This window comes from Stegostoma tigrinum, chromosome 1 (assembly GCF_030684315.1).
Source record: "Stegostoma tigrinum isolate sSteTig4 chromosome 1, sSteTig4.hap1, whole genome shotgun sequence".
Lineage (NCBI taxonomy): Eukaryota > Metazoa > Chordata > Chondrichthyes > Orectolobiformes > Stegostomatidae > Stegostoma > Stegostoma tigrinum.
The window spans coordinates 189571578-189589513 of record NC_081354.1 but is presented as its reverse complement, the minus strand read 5'-3'; the positions used below and the strand labels follow the sequence as shown (position 1 = coordinate 189589513).

The following is a 17936-nucleotide window of genomic DNA, read 5'->3' as shown; positions in this document are numbered from 1 at the left end:
GCTGCAGGGGTTGCTGCTGGGACATTTGTTATTTACAAAATGATCCAGATGTGAATGAAGGCATGATTAGTAAGTTTGCAGATGGTACAAAATTAAGAGGTATCATTGATAGTGAGGAAGGCCATCAAAAATTACAGAGGGATCTGGATCAGATGGAGAAGTGGCCTGAGGATTGGCAAATGCAGTTCAATAACAGATAAGTGTTCAGTGTGCACTTTGAAAAGTCAAACTTATACAGTAAATGGTAAAGTCATGAGGAGTGCTGTGGAACAGAGGGACCGAGGAGTTCAAGTACATGGTTCACTGGAAGTGGTGTCACTGGTAGACAAGGTGGTGAAGAAGGCATCTAGCATTGGTCGAGTTATTACATATAGGAGTTGGGACGTTTTATTATAGTAGTATAAGTCGTTGGTGAGTCTGCACATGGAGTATTGTGTACAGTTTTAGTCACCCTGTGATAGCAACGATATAGCTAAACTGGAAATTGTGCAAAAAGGATTTATGGGGGTATTGCCAGGACTAGTAGGCCTGAGTTACAGGAGGAGGTTGGCCAGCATAGGACTTTAGTCCTTGGAACGTAGGAGAATGAGGTGTATAAAATCATGAGGGGCATTGATAGGATGAATGCATATAGTCTTTTTCCCAGGGATGGGGAATTGAAAAATAGGGGACATAGGTTTAAGATGAGAGGGGAAAGATTTAAGACAGACCTGAAGGACAACTTCTTGACTCAGAGTGGTATGTGTGTGGCTTGGGCTGCCAGAAAAAGTGATTGAGGCAGATATAATAGTATAATTTAAAAAAAACATTCGGAAAGGTACTTTTCGGGGAAGGTGTAGTAGGAACTACAGATGCTGGAGAATCTGAGATAACAAAGTGTAGAGCTGGTTGAACACAGCTGGCCAAGCAGCATCATAGGAGCAGGAAAGCTGACGTTTCAGGCCTGGTCTCGGCCCAAAACGTCAGCTTTCCTGCTCCTGTGATGCTGCTTGGCCTGCTGTGTTCATCCAGCTCTACACCTTGTTATCCCTTGTACGGGAGGATTTAGAGGCATATGGACCAAATGCAAGCAATTGGAAGTAGCTCAGTGGGCACTATGATCAGCATGGACCATTTTGGGCCAAAGATCCTGTTTATATGCTGCATTACTCTGATTCTACTAAGGGTACAATTTTGTTTCTAGTCTCTCATGAGAAGCAGCTGCTTCAGGCACAATCTTGATGGGATAAAATTGGCTGAGAAAGATTCAACTAGATTGGCTCAACATTTTCCGATTAGAAGATTTCCGATTGTGCTCCCGAGATGCTGCTTGGCCTGCTGTGTTCATCCAGCCTCACATTTTGTTGTCTTGGATTCTCCAGCATCTGCAGTTCCCATTATCTCTGATACTATTTTCCGATTAGAAGATGGCTGCCTGAGTCAATTTTTAATTAAATAGCCGAAGGTGTTTCAGGAAGGATTGGGGACTATCAAAGGAGACAGGCCACCTTGCATGTTGCCCAGGAAGCAATTCCATGATTCTGCAAGACCTGCCCGGTGCCATTTGCCTTATGTGCAAAAGTAGTGGCAGAAATTAGAAGGCTGGAAAATGAAGGAATTGTCAAATCAGTCCAGTTTGTGATTACGCAGTACTGGTCATACTGACTGTGAAGCCTGACAGGTTGGTTCACCTTCGCGGGGATTTTAAATAAACATTAAACCACTTTTTTCACAGCTGGTTAAATATCCAATCCTCAAATTGAAGATTTATTTGCAAAGCTGGCAGGAGGCTCTCCTTCACAAAGCTGCATGTGAGCCTTACGCACTTGCAGTTGCAGTTAAATGAGGTTTCTCAGAAGTGTACTACCCATTAATATCCATTAGGATTTGTACAATATACGAGACTGTAATTTGGGTTATCGTCGGTCTGTGCAATTTTTCAGTTGATGATGGAGAAGATTTTACAAGGTCTACCCCAGGTTGCCATTTATCTAGAGGACATGCTAATAATAAGGAAGACTGAAACGGAGCAGTTAGAGAACTTGGACATACTCCTTGGATTTTTCACTTGGGCAAAAGAATGTCCAATGTACCTTTAAAGGGGAAAAAAAGAGTTCCAGGCACCCCAACTGACCTACAAGGGCTACAGAGTCAAGAAGATCAGGTTACACACATTGAGAAATAAAGCGTGGGCAAGCAAAGGTGCCCCACCTCCCATGTATGTACCAGAGCCTAGGTCTTTCCTTGGTAAACTATTATGTAAAGTTCATACATAACCTGGCCTTCATCCTAGCGCCTTTACATCAACTCTTAAAAAAAGAGTAAGCCCTGGAAATAGTCACGTAGCCAAGTCATATCTTTCAGGGAAGTGAAGAAACAGCAATGATCCTCTAAGGTGTTGGCACAATATGATCCCAAGCAAGACTGACATACGATGTATCCTATTATGGACTCGTCCAATGGTGGTATCACCGGTGGCATGTCTGCCAATGGGAGGCAGCTCAATGCATCCGCATTTGCTACTTGGCCTCCCTGGATGGTATTCCAACTTGTCATTATATGCACTTAGTATTAGAGACCACTGCTGAATTTGGTCTGAAGTTATGCGCTCCAATGCCTTGGGCTTTTTAAGTAGATACAGCAGGGGTTTGTGGTCTTTTATTATGACAATTTACGTCTGAAAAGGTATTAGAGGAATTTCCTCAATATAAATATGACCATCGAACCATTCTTCTCTGTCTGGGTATATTTACGCTCTGCATTAACCACAGTCCTGGATGCATATGCTATTGGGCTTTCTCTTCTTTGGGCCACCTATGAGCCAACACTGTCGCGTTGACATTGAAATTTTTTCGAACCGGGACAGACCAGATCACAATGGAGGGTGGAACATTATTATGGGGAGCAAGAGTGATTGTCCTGAACAAAGATTGCCATCAAATACTGGCTGAACTCCTCCATGGTCATCCAGGGGTTTCCAAAATAAATATGTTCTCTCAGTTTTTAGAGTAGATTTGTAGCTTGAGTTGGTTCATTGTTCCACATACATTGCATTACCCTGCAGGGTAACAAAATCAGTACAGCCTCCAATGAAGCGCTGTTGTATTTTCCGCCTCTATCTGAACTCTGGTGTCTGTTGAGCTGGGTTACCTCACTTCCTTCGCAATGGAATATATATGGGGCCGTGGTCTGTGTTTATTGGCGACTTCCTTAGTGGCGTTCCTGGCTTCTAGGAATTCCTGTGCTGGTCTCTGCTTTGCTTGCCTCAGGATCCTGGCATTGTCACAATCGAATTGGTGGTTCTCCTTATCCATGTGGATAGAGATGAGTGAGTATTGGTCATGTCTTTTGGTTGCCAATTGATCTTCGTGTACCCTTGTGGTTAATTTCCTTCCTGAATGTCCAATGTAGTATTTGTCACAGGGTCTGCAAGGAATCTTGTATATGACAATTAGCAACAAAAAGACATGACCAATACTCACTCATGCTGGGTGTACCTTGGACAAGGTTACACAGTGACTATGCAGGTCCTTTCATGGACTCAATATTCTTAGTCATTGTGGACATCCACTCAAACGGTTGGACATACATAGAGTTCAGTCATCAAACATGGGGATGACGATAGAAGACCTGTGTGAATCTTTTGCAATACACTGACTCCTGGAAGTGTTGGTTACAGGTAACAGGTCATTGTCTACCTGGCAGGGAATTTAGGTATTTCCCAAAGTCAAATGTTATTCAACATAGAAGAACAACTTCGTACCACCATCCAATGGCTTAGCAGGAAGAGCAGTCCAAACTTTGAAGGCTGGTTTGAAGAAACAGTCTACCGTCTCGATGGATACCGAATTATCCTGGTTCCCATTTGATCCATCCCTCATGCAATTACAAGGCTAGCTCCAACAGAGTTTCTGATGGGAACTGCACCAGGTTAAATCTGATCTTCCCAGACCTGAGGGGAGGGTGAAATGGTATCAGGAATGCCAGTGCTAGACACAAGACTCCTTTAAGTGAGTGGGGCAGTTTACTTAAGGGGACGAAGTTTAGTGTAGGTACTATGGGAATGGCCCTGCATGGATAAGAGGCACACTCAGGTCTAGTGAAGTATACAGTTTGAGTAGGTGCGACGCTCCTGAACAAGCACGTGGAACATATGAAATCTGCAAACTCTCAAACACTGCAGGAGCAACACCTGCATAGTTCCCCAACTGCCTTTCTGACTGTTCTGGAATGTGTGGGTTCTCCCACTCTGTCAAGCGTTAAAGATACCTCAGAATCTGAGAGATATCAATGCCTTTGCCATCTGAAGAAGAGAATCAATTTCTTTTGCAATGTTTCAAGTGCAAGAAGCAAGTTACTGTGCATTACACGCCACTCGTATCAGAGGCTTATTGGAGGAACCTGACATAGTGTTAATACACCCCAGAAGGAGCTACAAAAAAAACAGCCCATGTCTTTGCATTCAGAATGGGAGGGTTGTAGTGATTGTAATGAGATCAGCCAGGTGGACCTCATAGAATATGAGTTCCATGATTGGAGCTGTTAATGTGGTCCAATCAGGGATCCCTGGCTGACATAAAAAAGTGTCAGAGGTTTAAGACTTTCCACATGAAAATAAAGGGTGACTTGGTGGTAGGGTACAAGCCTGTGTGGAGTTATTTCAAGTCCAGCCTTGGTTTTCCATCATTAGCACTCCATAATTATTGTATTCTTCACACAACAGCCCATGGTTATAGTTGGACCCTTGACCATGCGTCCTGTCCATTGTATGTGTGTCACCGTACTGCTTACTCCATTCACGAGAGCCAACATTACGACTTTTGTTTTATTCATCCACAGGATAAGGGTGTTGCTGGCTAGGGTTGCAATGTCAAGGGGCCGTGGTTGGATTGTCTCTTATTGGATACGGTCATTGCCTGGTGTTTCTGTAGTGGAAATGTTACACACACCACTTGTAGCTCAATCCTGGATACGTCCAGATCTTTTCCGGCACCTTCTGTTTTTGTTCCTGATTTACAGCATCCTCGGTTCTTTTGGTTTTTATTGTCCAGATCTTGCTGCAGTTGGACATGGAGTATGTTAGTATCTGAGGTGTCACAAATGGTGCTCTGGAGGCAATGGCCTGTTGGTATTATTGCTAGACTAATAATTGAGAAACTCAGCTAATGTTCTGAGGACCCAATTTCAAATCCTGTTACAGCAGATGATGGAAATTTGAATTCAATAAAAAATCTGGAATTAAGGGTCTAATAGTCAGCAAAACACAGCTAGTTCACTAATGTCCTTTGGGCAAAGAAATCTGTCATCCTTACCTGGTTTAGCTAACATATGACTCCAGATCCATAGCAAAGTGGTTAACTCTTAACTGCCTTCTGGGCAATTGGGAATGGGAAATAAATGCTGGACTATCTAGAGATATCTACATCCTACGAGTGTATTAAAAAAAATTGAGTAATCATTAGCAAACATTCCCACTCTGACCTCCTGATGCAGAGAAAGTCATTGATGAAGCAGCTGAAGATGGTTGGACCTAGAATACCACCCTGAGGAACACCTGCAGAGACATCCTGGAGCTGAGATGACTCACCTTCAACAACTATGTCCATCTTCCAAAGTGCCAGGTATGACCTCCAACAACCACATCCATCTTCTTATGCGCCAGGCATGACTCTAACCAGTGGAGAGGTTGCTCTTTGATACCTGTTGATTCCAGTTTTGCTAGAGCTCCTTGATGCAACTTGGTCAAATGCAGCTTGATGTCAAGGGCTGTCACACTCAACTCACCTCTGGAATTCAGCTCTTCTGTCCATGTTTGAACCAAGGCTATAAGGATGTCAGGAGCTCAGTGGACCTGGTGAAACCCAAACTGGACATTACTCAGCAGGTTATTGCTGAGCAGGTGCTGCTTGATCGTACTGTTGATAACACCTTCCTTCACTTTACTGGTGATTGAGTGGACTGATGAGTCACTAATTGGTCGGATTGGATTTCTCCTGCTTTTCGTGAACAGGACATACCTCAGCAATTTCCACTTTTGGGTAGATGCCAATATTATAACTGTTCTGAAACAGCTTGGCCAGGGTACAACAAGTTTTGCAGCACAAGTCTTCAGTACTATTGCTGGAATGTTGTCAGGGCCCAGAGTCTTTGCAGTATACAGTGTTCTCAGCTTTATTAATAGAGACATAGAGTAAAAGAACAAGGAGGTGATGAGGGCAGAAATGGCTAGCACGAGGGGTCATAGTTTTAAGCTGGTTGGTGGAAAGTATAGAGGGGATGTCAGAGGCAGGTTCTTTACGCAGAGAGTTGTGAGAGCATGGAATGCGTTGCCAGCAGCAGTTGTGGAAGCAAGGTCATTGGGGTCATTTAAGAGACTGCTGGACATGTATATGGTCACAGAAATTTGAGGGTGCATACATGAGGATCAATGGTCGGCACAACATTGTGGGCTGAAGGGCCTGTTCTGTGCTGTACTGTTCTATGTTCTATGAATATGTACAAGACACTATTTTGACCTCTCCGTGGTGTATTGTGAGTACAGTTGAGTGTGTCACTTTATGGGAAAAATGCAAATGTGTTGGAGAGTGTGTGGAAGCTATTTATAGGAGTGATTCCAGAATTGGAAAACTCAATCTATGAAGATAGATTGAAGAAGTTGGAACTGTTCTTTCTGGATACAAGTAGGCTCAGACGAAATTTAGCAGATTTGTTCAAAGTTAGGAATGGGCTGGACAGTGTAGTTGAGGAGAAGCTGTTTCTGTTTGTAAACAAGAAAGAATCAGAGGGCATAAAGAATGAGAGGGTTCCACGTGCCAGTTAGCCTCCTGCACCATAACAGTCATATGATTCTGTAATTCTTTGTTTGCTTTCCGCATTACCTGCTGAATTTGGATACTAGCATTTTGTAATTCATGCATGTGGACTCCCAAATCCCTCGGTTTTAATGCTTCCTGTAGTCCTTAACTATTGAAATAATATTCACCTTCCTTTCACCCATATTCTTTTTTCCCTTTAGACCCAAGTGCTATATCTAACTTCTTCTTGAAATACTACAGTATTTCAGCCTAGACTGCTTTCTATTGTAGCCAATTCCACAGGTTTACCATTCTCTGGATGAGAAAGTTTCCCATCATCTCAGTTCTATGTGGTCTACTCTACATCCTTAGATTGTGACTCTAGTTCTGAACTTCACCACTCCTCATCGAGAATGTCCTTCTTGCAGTGACCTGTCTAGTCTGGTTAGAATTTCATAGGTTTCTACGATATTTCCCCATATTCTTCAGAACTTCAGGGAATATAATCCTAACCGATTCAAACACTCTTCATATTTCTAGGCCCACTTCCTTGAATACTCTGGGATGTAGATAATCACGTCTGGGAATTGTCAGCCTTTAACTGCATCAATTGCCCCAATACCATTCGTATTCAGTATTTGTTTTCATCAATCTCTTTCTCTTCACATACCTATAGTAAATTTTACTACCAGCTTTCATGTCCTCTGCAAAATTAATCTTAAACTTTATTTTCCCTTTCTTACCTCCCTGAAGGTGGCAACACAGGTCAATAGGGTGGTCAAGAAGGCATACAGTATGCTTTCAAGATAATAAAATGTGAGGCTGGATGAACACAGCAGGCCAAGCAGCATCTCAGGAGCACAAAAGCTGACGTTTCGGGCCTAGACCCTTCATCAGAGAGGGGGATGGGGGGAGGGAACTGGAATAAATAGGGAGAGAGGGGGAGGCGGACCGAAGATGGAGAGTAAAGAAGATAGGTGGAGAGAGTGTAGGTGGGGAGGTAGGGAGGGGATAGGTCAGTCCAGGGAAGACGGACAGGTCAAGGAGGTGGGATGAGGTTAGTAGGTAGCTGGGGGTGCGGCTTGGGGTGGGAGGAAGGGATGGGTGAGAGGAAGAACACCCGGCACCTTCCCCTGCAACCGCAGGAAATGCTACACTTGTCCCCACACCTCCTCCCTCACCCCCATCCCAGGCCCCAAGATGACATTCCACATTAAGCAGAGGTTCACCTGCACATCTGCCAATGTGGTATACTGCATCCACTGTACCCGGTGCGGCTTCCTCTACATTGGGGAAACCAAGCGGAGGCTTGGGGGCCGCTTTGCAGAACACCTCCGCTCAGTTCGCAACAAACAACTGCACCTCCCAGTCGCAAACCATTTCCACTCCCCCTCCCATTCTCTTGATGACATGTCCATCATGGGCCTCCTGCACTGCCACAATGATGCCACCCGAAGGTTGCAGGAACAGCAACTCATATTCCGCCTGGGAACCCTGCAGCCATATGGTATCAATGTGGACTTCACCAGTTTCAAAATCTCCCCTTCCCCTACTGCATCCCTAAACCAGCCCAGTTCATCCCCTCCCCCCACTGCACCACACAACCAGCCCAGCTCTTCCCCCCCACCCACTGCATCCCAAAACCAGTCCAACCTGTCTCTGCCTCCCTAACCGGTTCTTCCTCTCACCCATCCCTTCCTCCCACCACAAGCCGCACCCCCAGCTACCTACCAACCTCATCCCACCTCCTTGACCTGTCCGTCTTCCCTGGACTGACCTATCCCCTCCCTACCTCCCCACCTACACTCTCTCCACCTATCTTCTTTACTCTCCATCTTCGGTCCGCCTCCCCCTCTCTCCCTATTTATTCCAGTTCCCTCCCCCCATCCCCCTCTCTGATGAAGGGTCTAGGCCCGAAACGTCAGCTTTTGTGCTCCTGAGATGCTGCTTGGCCTGCTGTGTTCATCCAGCCTCACATTTTATTATCTTGGAATCTCCAGCATCTGCAGTTCCCATTATCTCTGATACAGTATGCTTTCCTTCATTGGCCCGGGTATTGAGTTCTGGATGTGAGTTTGCTCGCTGAGCTAGAAGGTTAGTTTTCAGACGTTTCGTCACCATTCTCGGTAACATCATCAGTGTTATGTCCCGCTTTCTATTTATCTGGTTAGGTTTCCTTGGGTTGGTGATGTCATTTCCTGTTCTTTTTCTCAGGTGATGGTAGATTGGCTCCAAATCAATGTGTTTGTTGATGGAATTCCAGTTGGAATGCCATGCTTCTAGGAATTCTCGTGCATGTCTCTGTTTGGCTTGTCCTAGGATGGATGTGTTGTCCCAATCAAAGTGGTGTCCTTCCTTATCTGTATGTAAGGATATGAGTGATAGTGGGTCATGTCGTTTTGTGGCTAGTTGATGTTCATGTGTCCTGGTGGCCAGCTTCCTGCCAGTTTGTCCAATGTAGTGTTTGTCACAGTTCTTGCAAGGTATTTTGTAGATGACGTTTGTTTTATTTGTTGTCTGTAAAGGGTCTTTTAAGTTCATTAGCTGCTGTTTTAGTGTGTTGGTGGGTTTGTGGGCTACCCTGATGCCAAGGGGTCCGAGTAGTCTGGCAGTCATTTTGGAAATGTCTTTGATGTAGGGGAGAGTGGTTATGGTTTCTGAGCCCGTTTTGACTGTTTGTTTGGGTTTGTTGCTGAGAAATCGGCGGACTGTGTTCACAGGGTACCCATTCTTTTTGAATACGCTGTGTAGGTGATTTTCCTCTGCTCTGCGTAGTTCCTCTGTGCTGCAGTGTGTGGTGGCTCGTTGGAATAATGTTCTAATGCAGCTTCGTTTGTGGGTGTTGGGATGGTTGCTCCTGTAGTTCAGTATTTGGTCCGTATGTGTTGTTTTCCTGTAGACGCTGGTTTGAAGTTCCCCATTGGCTGTTCGCTCTACTGTGACATCTAGGAATGGCAGTTTGCTGTTGTTTTCCTCCTCTTTTGTGAATGTTATGCCAGTAAAGGGTATTATTGATGGTCTTGAATGTTTCCTCTAATTTGTTTTGTTTAGTGATGACAAAGGTGTCATCTACAAAGCGGACCCAAAGTTTGGGTTGGATGATTGGCAGAGCTGTTTGTTCGAGTCTCTGCACTACTGCCTCTGCTAAGAACCCTGATATCGGAGATCCCATGGGTGTACCGTTGGTTTGTCTGTAGGTTTTGTTATTGAAAGTGAAGTGGGTGGTGAGGCATAGGTCCACTAGCTTGATGATGTTGTCCTTGCTGATGAGGTTGGTGGTGTCTGGTGTATGTGTCTTCTGTTCTTCTAATAGTGTCATCAGTGTTTCTTTGGCCAGGTTGATGTTGATGGATGTGAACAGGGCTGTTACGTCAAAGGAGACCATTATTTCATCCTCTTCTATCTTGGTGTCTTTGATGGTGGTTCAGGAATTCTTGGGTGGAGCGAATGGAGTGGTGGGAGTCTTCTACTAGGTGTTTTAGTCTTTGGTGTAGTTCCTTGGCTAATCTTGACTTGGCGGGTCATGTTACAGTTGTAGAAGACTTGTTCGGCCACATTTAAAGTACTGCGTGCAGTTCGGGTCACCACATTACCAAAACGATGTGGATGCTTTGGAGAGGGTGCAGAGGAAATTCACCAGGATGTTGCCTGGTATGGAGGGTGCTAGCTATGAAGAGAGGTTGAGGAGATTAGGATTATTTTCATTAGAAAGACAGAGATTGAGGGGGGACCTGATTGCAGTCTACAAAATCATGAGGGGTATAGACAAGATGGATAGCAAGAAGCTTTTTTCCAGAGTGGGGAACTCAATTACTGGGGGTCATGAGTTCAAAGTGAGAGGAGGAAAGTTTAAGGGAGATATGCGTGGAAAGTTCTTTACACAGAGGGTGGTGGGTGCCTGGAACACGTTGCCAGCGGAGGTGGTAGACGCAGACACGTTAGTGTCTTTTAAGATGTATCTGGACAGGTACATGGATGGGCAGGGAGCAAAGGGATACGGACCCTTAGAAAATAGATGACAGGTTTAGACAGAGGATCTGGATCGGTGCAGGCTTGGACGGCCGAATGGCCTGTTCCTGTGCTGTAATTTTCTTTGTTCTCTTTGTTCTTAAACAATCCTTTTGTCCTCCTTTGCTGAACTTTAAACTTCTCCCATTCCTCAGGTTTCTTCTTTTTCTGGCCTATTTGGATGGCTGTCCCTAAGATCTAATACTTTAATTGTACTTCTAAGCAATTGTTTTACTTTTGCTCCTTGGCTTTCATTAATTACCCTCCTCCCTCCCTCATTACCCTCCTCCCTCCCTCATTACCTTCTCCCTCCTCCTCATTATTTTTCCTTTCCCTGTTTACCTTCCCCTCTCCCTTATGAACTTCAACACTTTCCTCATTACGCTCCTCTCCGTCCCCTCATTACTTTCACCTTTCCCACATTAGCTGCCTGTCTCCTTTATTATTCTTTCACCATAGTCCATTACCCTTGACTGTCTCTCATTATTCTCCTTGCTCCCTCATTATTTGACCATAAGACACAGGAGTGGAAGTAAGGACATTTGGCCCATTGAGTCCGCTCCGCCATTTAATCACGGCTGATGGGCATTTCAACTCCACTTCCCTGCACTCTCCCCGTAGCCCTTGATTCCCTGTGAGATCAAGACATTTAACATCCCGGCCTCCACTGCTCCGTGGCAATGAATTCCACAGGCCCACCACTCTCTGGCTGAAGAAATATCTCCTTACTTCCGTTTTAAATTTACCCCCTGTAATTCTAAGGCTGTGCCCGCGGGTCCTAGTTTCCCTGCCTAACGGAAACAACTTCCCAGTGTCCACATTTTCTAAGCCATACATTTGCCCTTTTCCCTCATTATCCTCCTCACTCCCTCATCTCCATTTGCCTTTCATTTCCTATCTTACCATCCCTTTTACCTCACTACCCTTGCCGGATCACTTATTGCTATCCCCCCTCCTTATTGCGCATTACCTTCGTCCATTCCCTCACTGTCCCCTTTCTCTCATTACCCTCTCCTCTACCTCATTATGCTCCTTGCTCCGTTGTTATCGTCCCATTTTCCCCTATCTCATGACTTTCTCCCTCGTTAACCTCTCCTGCATTACAACTCTCTCTTCATCATTACCTTCTCCTCTCCATTATTACCCCCCCATCACTACCCCCCTGTCATTACCCTTCCCTCTTATTTGTCTCCTCTCTCCCTTATTTACTTTCCCTCTTCTTCATTTCTATCCCCTTTCCCTCTCTATACTCCCATCTCCCTTAAGAGTCTCCTCTCCAACATTACCCTCCCCTTAACATCAATATGCTTCACTAATTATCCTCCCCTTAGCATCTTCCTGATTACATGACCCTATCGTTACCATCCCCTTTCCCCATCCCTGAACCCTCTCCCTATCACCTTCCCCTTTTTCTCATTAACTTCTCCCAAGACCATAAAATAGAAACAGGGAGTAGGCCATTTGGCACCTCAAAACTGCTCCATCATTCAGCAAGATCATGATTGATCTGACATTCCTCATATCCACTTTCCTGCCCTTTCCCCATAACCTTCATTCCCCTCCTGATCAAGAATCTAAAGCTTTTGTGCTCCTGAGATGCTGCTTGGCCTGCTGTGTTCATCCAGCTTCACACTTTGTTATCCGAGAGAAGAATGTCCTCTTTATCTCAGTTTTAAGTCGGCGCCCCTTAAATCTGAGATTATGCCCTTGTGTCCTAGAGTCTCCCAAGAGGGGAAGTATCTTCTCAGCATTTAACCTGTCAAGCTCCTTAAGCATCCCATATATTTCAATAAGATCATCTTTAATTCTTCCACACCCCAATAAGGTTGAGTAGAGTCTCAACCTTATAACGGGCATCATCACAGCAAACCTTATCCGAACTGTCTACAATGAAATAATAGCTTTCCTTAAAAAAGGGTTTAAAACTGCTCATAATACTTGAGATGTAATCTCACCAGCACCTTGTAGTTACAGGGAGATTTCCCTAATTCTACCACAACTCCCTTGAAATAAGCGCCAACAAGGCTAAGGTAATCACTAGCCTTCCTGATTACCTGCTGCACCTTGTGCTAGCTTTCTCTGTTTCGTGCACCGCAACCCACAAGTTGCAGCTTTCTGCAGTTCTCCATTTAAATAATGCTGTTCTTTTGTTCTTCCTTCTAAAATGAACTTCACTTTTTCCCACATTATACACCTTTTACCAATTGTTTGCCCACTGACTTAACCTGTCAATACCTCTAAGTTACCCAATTTTTGCCTCCTTCCCTTTTAGAATAGCTGTCACATTAGCAGTTTTCCAACCCTCCGGTACATATACAGAATCCAAGGATTTTTGGAAAATTACAATCAATCCATGTACTATCTCTGCAGCTACCTCTTTTAGGATTCAAGCCATCAGGGCCAGGGGACTTATGTGCCTTTAGCCACATTAGCTTGTCTAATACTACTTCTCTAGTGATGGTGATGGTACTTAATTCCTCCCCTGTATTCTTCGGAATTGATGGAATGTTCAAAGTATCTCCAGCCATATAGAATGATGTAAAATACCTGTTTAACTCCTCTGCCATTTCTTTGCTTCCCATAACTATTTCCTGAGCTTCACTTTCTAAGCGTCCTATGCTCATTTTGATAACTCTCTCTTTTTATATAAAGAAGATCGTATTGTCAGTTTTTATATTCCACACTAATTTGCTCTCATAGTCACGTTCTCTAAGTTTATCATCTATTAGCCCTCCTGTGTTAGATTAATTTATCCCAGTCTTTGGGCCTATCACTGACTTTTGCCTGTTTTGATGCTTGTTCTGTCAACTTAATACTCTCTTTAACTTCTTTGCTTAGCCAACATTGGTTTATTCATTCCTCGAATCTCTCCCCCTTACTTGAATGTATTTTTGCTGACAGTTTTGAATTACATCCTTTAATGCCTGACATTGTTTGCTTACTGTCATTCCTGCATATCTATCAGAACAGTTCACTTTCGCTAACCGTATCCTCATTTCATTGTAATTCCCTTCGTTGACGTTAAAAACTATTGCTTCTGACCCACTCTTGAATTCTAACATGATATGATCACTACTTCCCAGGGAATCTTGATGCATCGGCCTAACAAATTATCCCCAATGGACCCCTCAATTTTGTTTTCAATGCTATTCTTTTCAATTTGATTAGCCTTGTCAAAAGTCACCCTTAATTATTAGCTCTGAGCTGGCTGGGTCAGTGTCATGGCGGCACAATGGCTCAGTGGTTAGTACTACTGCCTCACAGTGAGCCCAGGACCTGGGTTCGATTCCATCCTCTGGCGACTGTCTGTGTGGAGTTTGCACATTCTCCCTGTTTCTGCATGCATTTCTGCTGGGTGCTCCAGTTTCTTCCCACAGTCCAAAGATGTGCGGGTTAGGTGGATTGGCCATGCTAAATTGCCCACATTGTCCATGAATGTGTAAGTTATGTGGATTAGCTGTGGGAAATGCAGGAGTACTGGGCTGAGTCTGGGTGTGATGCTGTTCGCAGAGTTGGAGTAGAGTTGTTAGGCTGAATGGCTTGTTTCCACACATAGGGACTCTATGATTCTACGCACATATAAATAAAGGGTGACTTGATGATGACTTATCGCCTTTGTGCAGTATTTCAATGGCAACGAAAGAAATCACGCTTCTGAAGAGATTCGCTCGCAATTGTCATAGTTGAGTTGGCAAAGCATTTTTGGAATCATGCCACGATTTGGGGAAGATTGACTCATTTAATCCTACCATCTCAGACTGGGTTGTTTTTCAAGCAAATGACATTGGGGCAGACAAAAGCAACGAGTAATTCTCCTGACATTCACAGCCTTTTTCAGTTATTAGACGCCGACCCAATCCTGAGCACTAACAAGGACAATAATTACTGCCAGCAGCTCCCCCACATATAGAACATAGAACATTACAGCGCAGTACAGACCCTTCGGCCCTCGATGTTGTGCTGACCTGTGAAACCAAACTGAAGCCCATCTAACCTACATTATTCCATTATTATCCATATGTTTATCAAATGACCATTTAAATGCCTTTAAACTTGGCGAGTCTACTACTGTTGCAGGCAGGGCATTCCACGCCCTTACTACTGAGTAAAGCACCTACCTCTGACATCTGTCCAATATCTATCACCCTTCAATTTAAAGCTATGTCCCCTCATGCTAGCCATCTCCATCCGAGGAAAAAGGCTCTCACTGTCCACCCTATCTAACCCTCTGATCATCTTGTATGTCTCTATGAGGTCACCTCTTAACCTTCTTCTCTTTAACATTCATGAAGACAGCCAGGTAAACCCTGAACTTGGTAACATGGTAACTATGTCAGTCCTTTCATGGGCTATATGTTTTTAGTCGTTCCGATTTTTTCTTCAAACCCTCATTCAGAGTGGTTTATGTGTACAGGGTTCATTCAAACACAGGGATGATGATTGAAAAGCTGAGAGTGTACACGGACTTGCAGAGGTGTTGGTCACAGACAACAGGCCATCATTTCTCAGCAGGGAATTCAAGTATTTCATTACATGGAATGGCATTCAGCATGTGAGGACAGCTCCCTAACATCCATTGTCCAACGATACAGTATAAAGAGCACGTCCAAACTTTGAAGGCAGGCTTGAAGAAATAGCCTGCAGCTTCACTCAATACCAAACCGTCCCAGTTCCTGTTTGATTACAGGACCACCCTTCACACAACTACAGGGACACTCCAGCAGTAATTAAGAAGGCAAAAGGAATATTGTCCTTCATCACTAGAGTGATAGATTTTAAAACTAGGGAGGTTATGCTACTGCTGTATAGGGTGCTGGAGAGGCCACACCTGGAGTGTTGTCTACTTTTGGTCTCTTTATCTGAGAAAGGATGTACTGGCACAGACTGGGGTGCAGACAAGGTTCATTAGGTTGATTTCGGAATTGAGAGGGTTGCCTCATGAGGAGAGATTGAGTGGGACACACTCATTGGAATTTTAAACAATATGGGGGGGGGAATCATATAGAACATATGAAAATTATGAAGGAAATGGATAAGATAGAAGCAGGAAGGTTGTTTCCACTGATGGGTAAAACTAGAACTAGCAAGCGTAGCCTCAAAATAAAATAAGGGGGAACAGACTTAGGACTGAGTTGAGGAGGAACTTCCCAAAGGGTTGTGAATCTATGCAATTAACTGCCAGTGATGCTTTACGTGGAGCTCCTCTGCTCTACAAATTCTTTTTCTTTTTTATTTCTTCTTTTTCTGGCCAACATGGTGGCTTTTATTTCTCTTGTGTTTTTTGAAAAAACTTTTTACTTTTTAAACTTACTTGGAGGGGAATGGAAGAGGCGACTCCTGGACTGGAGGAAAGTGCAAGAGGCGTCTTCCACACCAGAGGTTGTACGGGACATGTGTCTCAGCCCTGAGGTCAGCCTGGCAGGCATGGCTCAGACCAGAGCTGGTGTGGGAAGCAGGTCCCAAACCGGTGACCGGTGCGGCAGGCAAGACCCAAACCGGAGGCCAGCACAGAAGGTAAAAACCAGACCAGAGGTTGGTGCCGGAGGGTGAGTTCCAGACTAGGTGCTGAGTTCTGGACTGGAGGCCGGCCCTGGAAGCAAGTGCCAGATTGGAAGCCGGCATAAGAAGCAAAACCTAGACTGGGGGGTCGACACAGGAAGGCTAGTCCCAGCCTAGACGCAGATGCAGGGAGGTGAGTCACAGACCTGAGGCCATTCCAGGGAGGCAGAATCCAGACTGGAGCCAGCGCGGGGAAGGTGAATCCCAGAGCAGAAGCCATTGCGGGGAGGCGAGTCCCACACTGGAGGCCATCGCAGGGAGGTGAGGCCTTGAGTTTTGAAGCCCAACATGGTCTGGAGTCTTGGCTTGGTGCTGGCACGGATTGGGATGAAAGAACTTTAAACTGAGTACTTTTTTAACTTGAATTCTTATGCTGTACTTTTACTTATTATTCTTTCAATTTTGTACCAAATACTTAAGTATCTTACCTAGGTATCTTGAACATAATAAAACACCATAAGTAGCGACATTGCAAACTTTTCACTGCACTCATTCAAGTGCACATGACAATAAAACTAATTCACTCATTTCATTCGTTCATTCATTCTGTTGAGGTCATCTTGTTGAATGTTTTTAAGGCAAAGATAGATTTTTGAACAGTAAAGGAATTGAGGGTTGTGACAGGTTAAGTGGAGCTGAGTCCACAAAAAGATGAGCCATGAACCTATTGATGGCCTACTCCTGCTTGTATTTCTTGTGTCGTGTTGCTACTGGGTAGAAGACACTGTATCAGTTCAAAACTGATCTTCCCAGGCCTTGGCAGAGGGTGAAACGACATCAGGAACTCTATAAAACCAGACAAAAGGCTGCTCTAAGCAAAAAAGGCAGTTTACTTCAATGGATGATGGTTGGGTCTTGAAACCACAGGAATGGCCCTGCATGGGGAAGATGAGAGGTCAGGTCCCACGATGTACAAAGTTCAGGTAGGAGAGGTGGTTCTGATTAAGTACGTGGACCACATGAAAGCTGCAAACAGAATATCCTCAGAATATCCTGCAAGGCTACAGAACTGTAGTTTTTCCCCCTCCCTGTTTTAAGAAACCTCTGAGGACAAGATGGACATGGCAGATGTCGCAGCTTCAATGCCATTACTGCCTGAAGATGAATTTTGGCTCAGACGCTCCACTTGCATGAGGCAGGCCACAGTCCAGTACATGTCACCAGCATCCAACGCAGTGTTGGACGTACTGAACCTGGAGCGAAAATACTCCAGGAGAAGCTACACTAAAAAGAATGGGCCGATGTCCCTGGACTGGCGGTGGGATGGACGTAATGATTGGAACCGTCAGCCAGGTGGGCCTCAGAGAATGAGTTTTCTAACTGACAGATATAAACAGGGAGTGTCAGGGGTTATTCTCGCTCTGAAAGGTAGGTCTGAGGAAGCCAGTCCGTCGTGTACCATGAGCGTGTAAAAATAAAGAGTGATTCGATAACGGGATAGCAGCCTTCGTGGAGTTATTTCACTTATTACCCTTTCTTCCGGCTTTCCCCCTTGCCATTCCCCGAACCGATTGTTCTACATACTCCCTTATTGCCCTTTCCGCCATTCCTCTCTCCGACCTCATCAACCCACTTCCCTATTACGTTCGCCCTTAT

The 17936-nt window shown here is 44.6% G+C and overlaps 1 protein-coding gene across 4 annotated transcripts in view; it reads right to left on the bottom strand.

The window, feature by feature from the left end:
- Positions 1–17936, bottom strand: part of LOC125456120 (telomerase reverse transcriptase-like) — a 68118-nt gene that overhangs the window by 49849 nt on the left and 333 nt on the right. Inside the window, exon 2 of one of the 4 annotated variants that reach the window (XR_007248395.2) lies at positions 16487–16652. The exons of 2 other annotated variants lie outside the window; for them this stretch is intronic. Coding sequence is in view for 1 of the 2 variants with exons in the window: in XM_059650840.1 (XP_059506823.1) it covers positions 9592–10158 (567 nt within the window). In the remaining variant the exon portion in view is untranslated. Of the gene's footprint in view, positions 1–9162; positions 10441–16486; positions 16653–17936 lie in introns of those variants that run through there. One more of the 4 variants, XM_059650840.1, reaches the window with a different exon arrangement.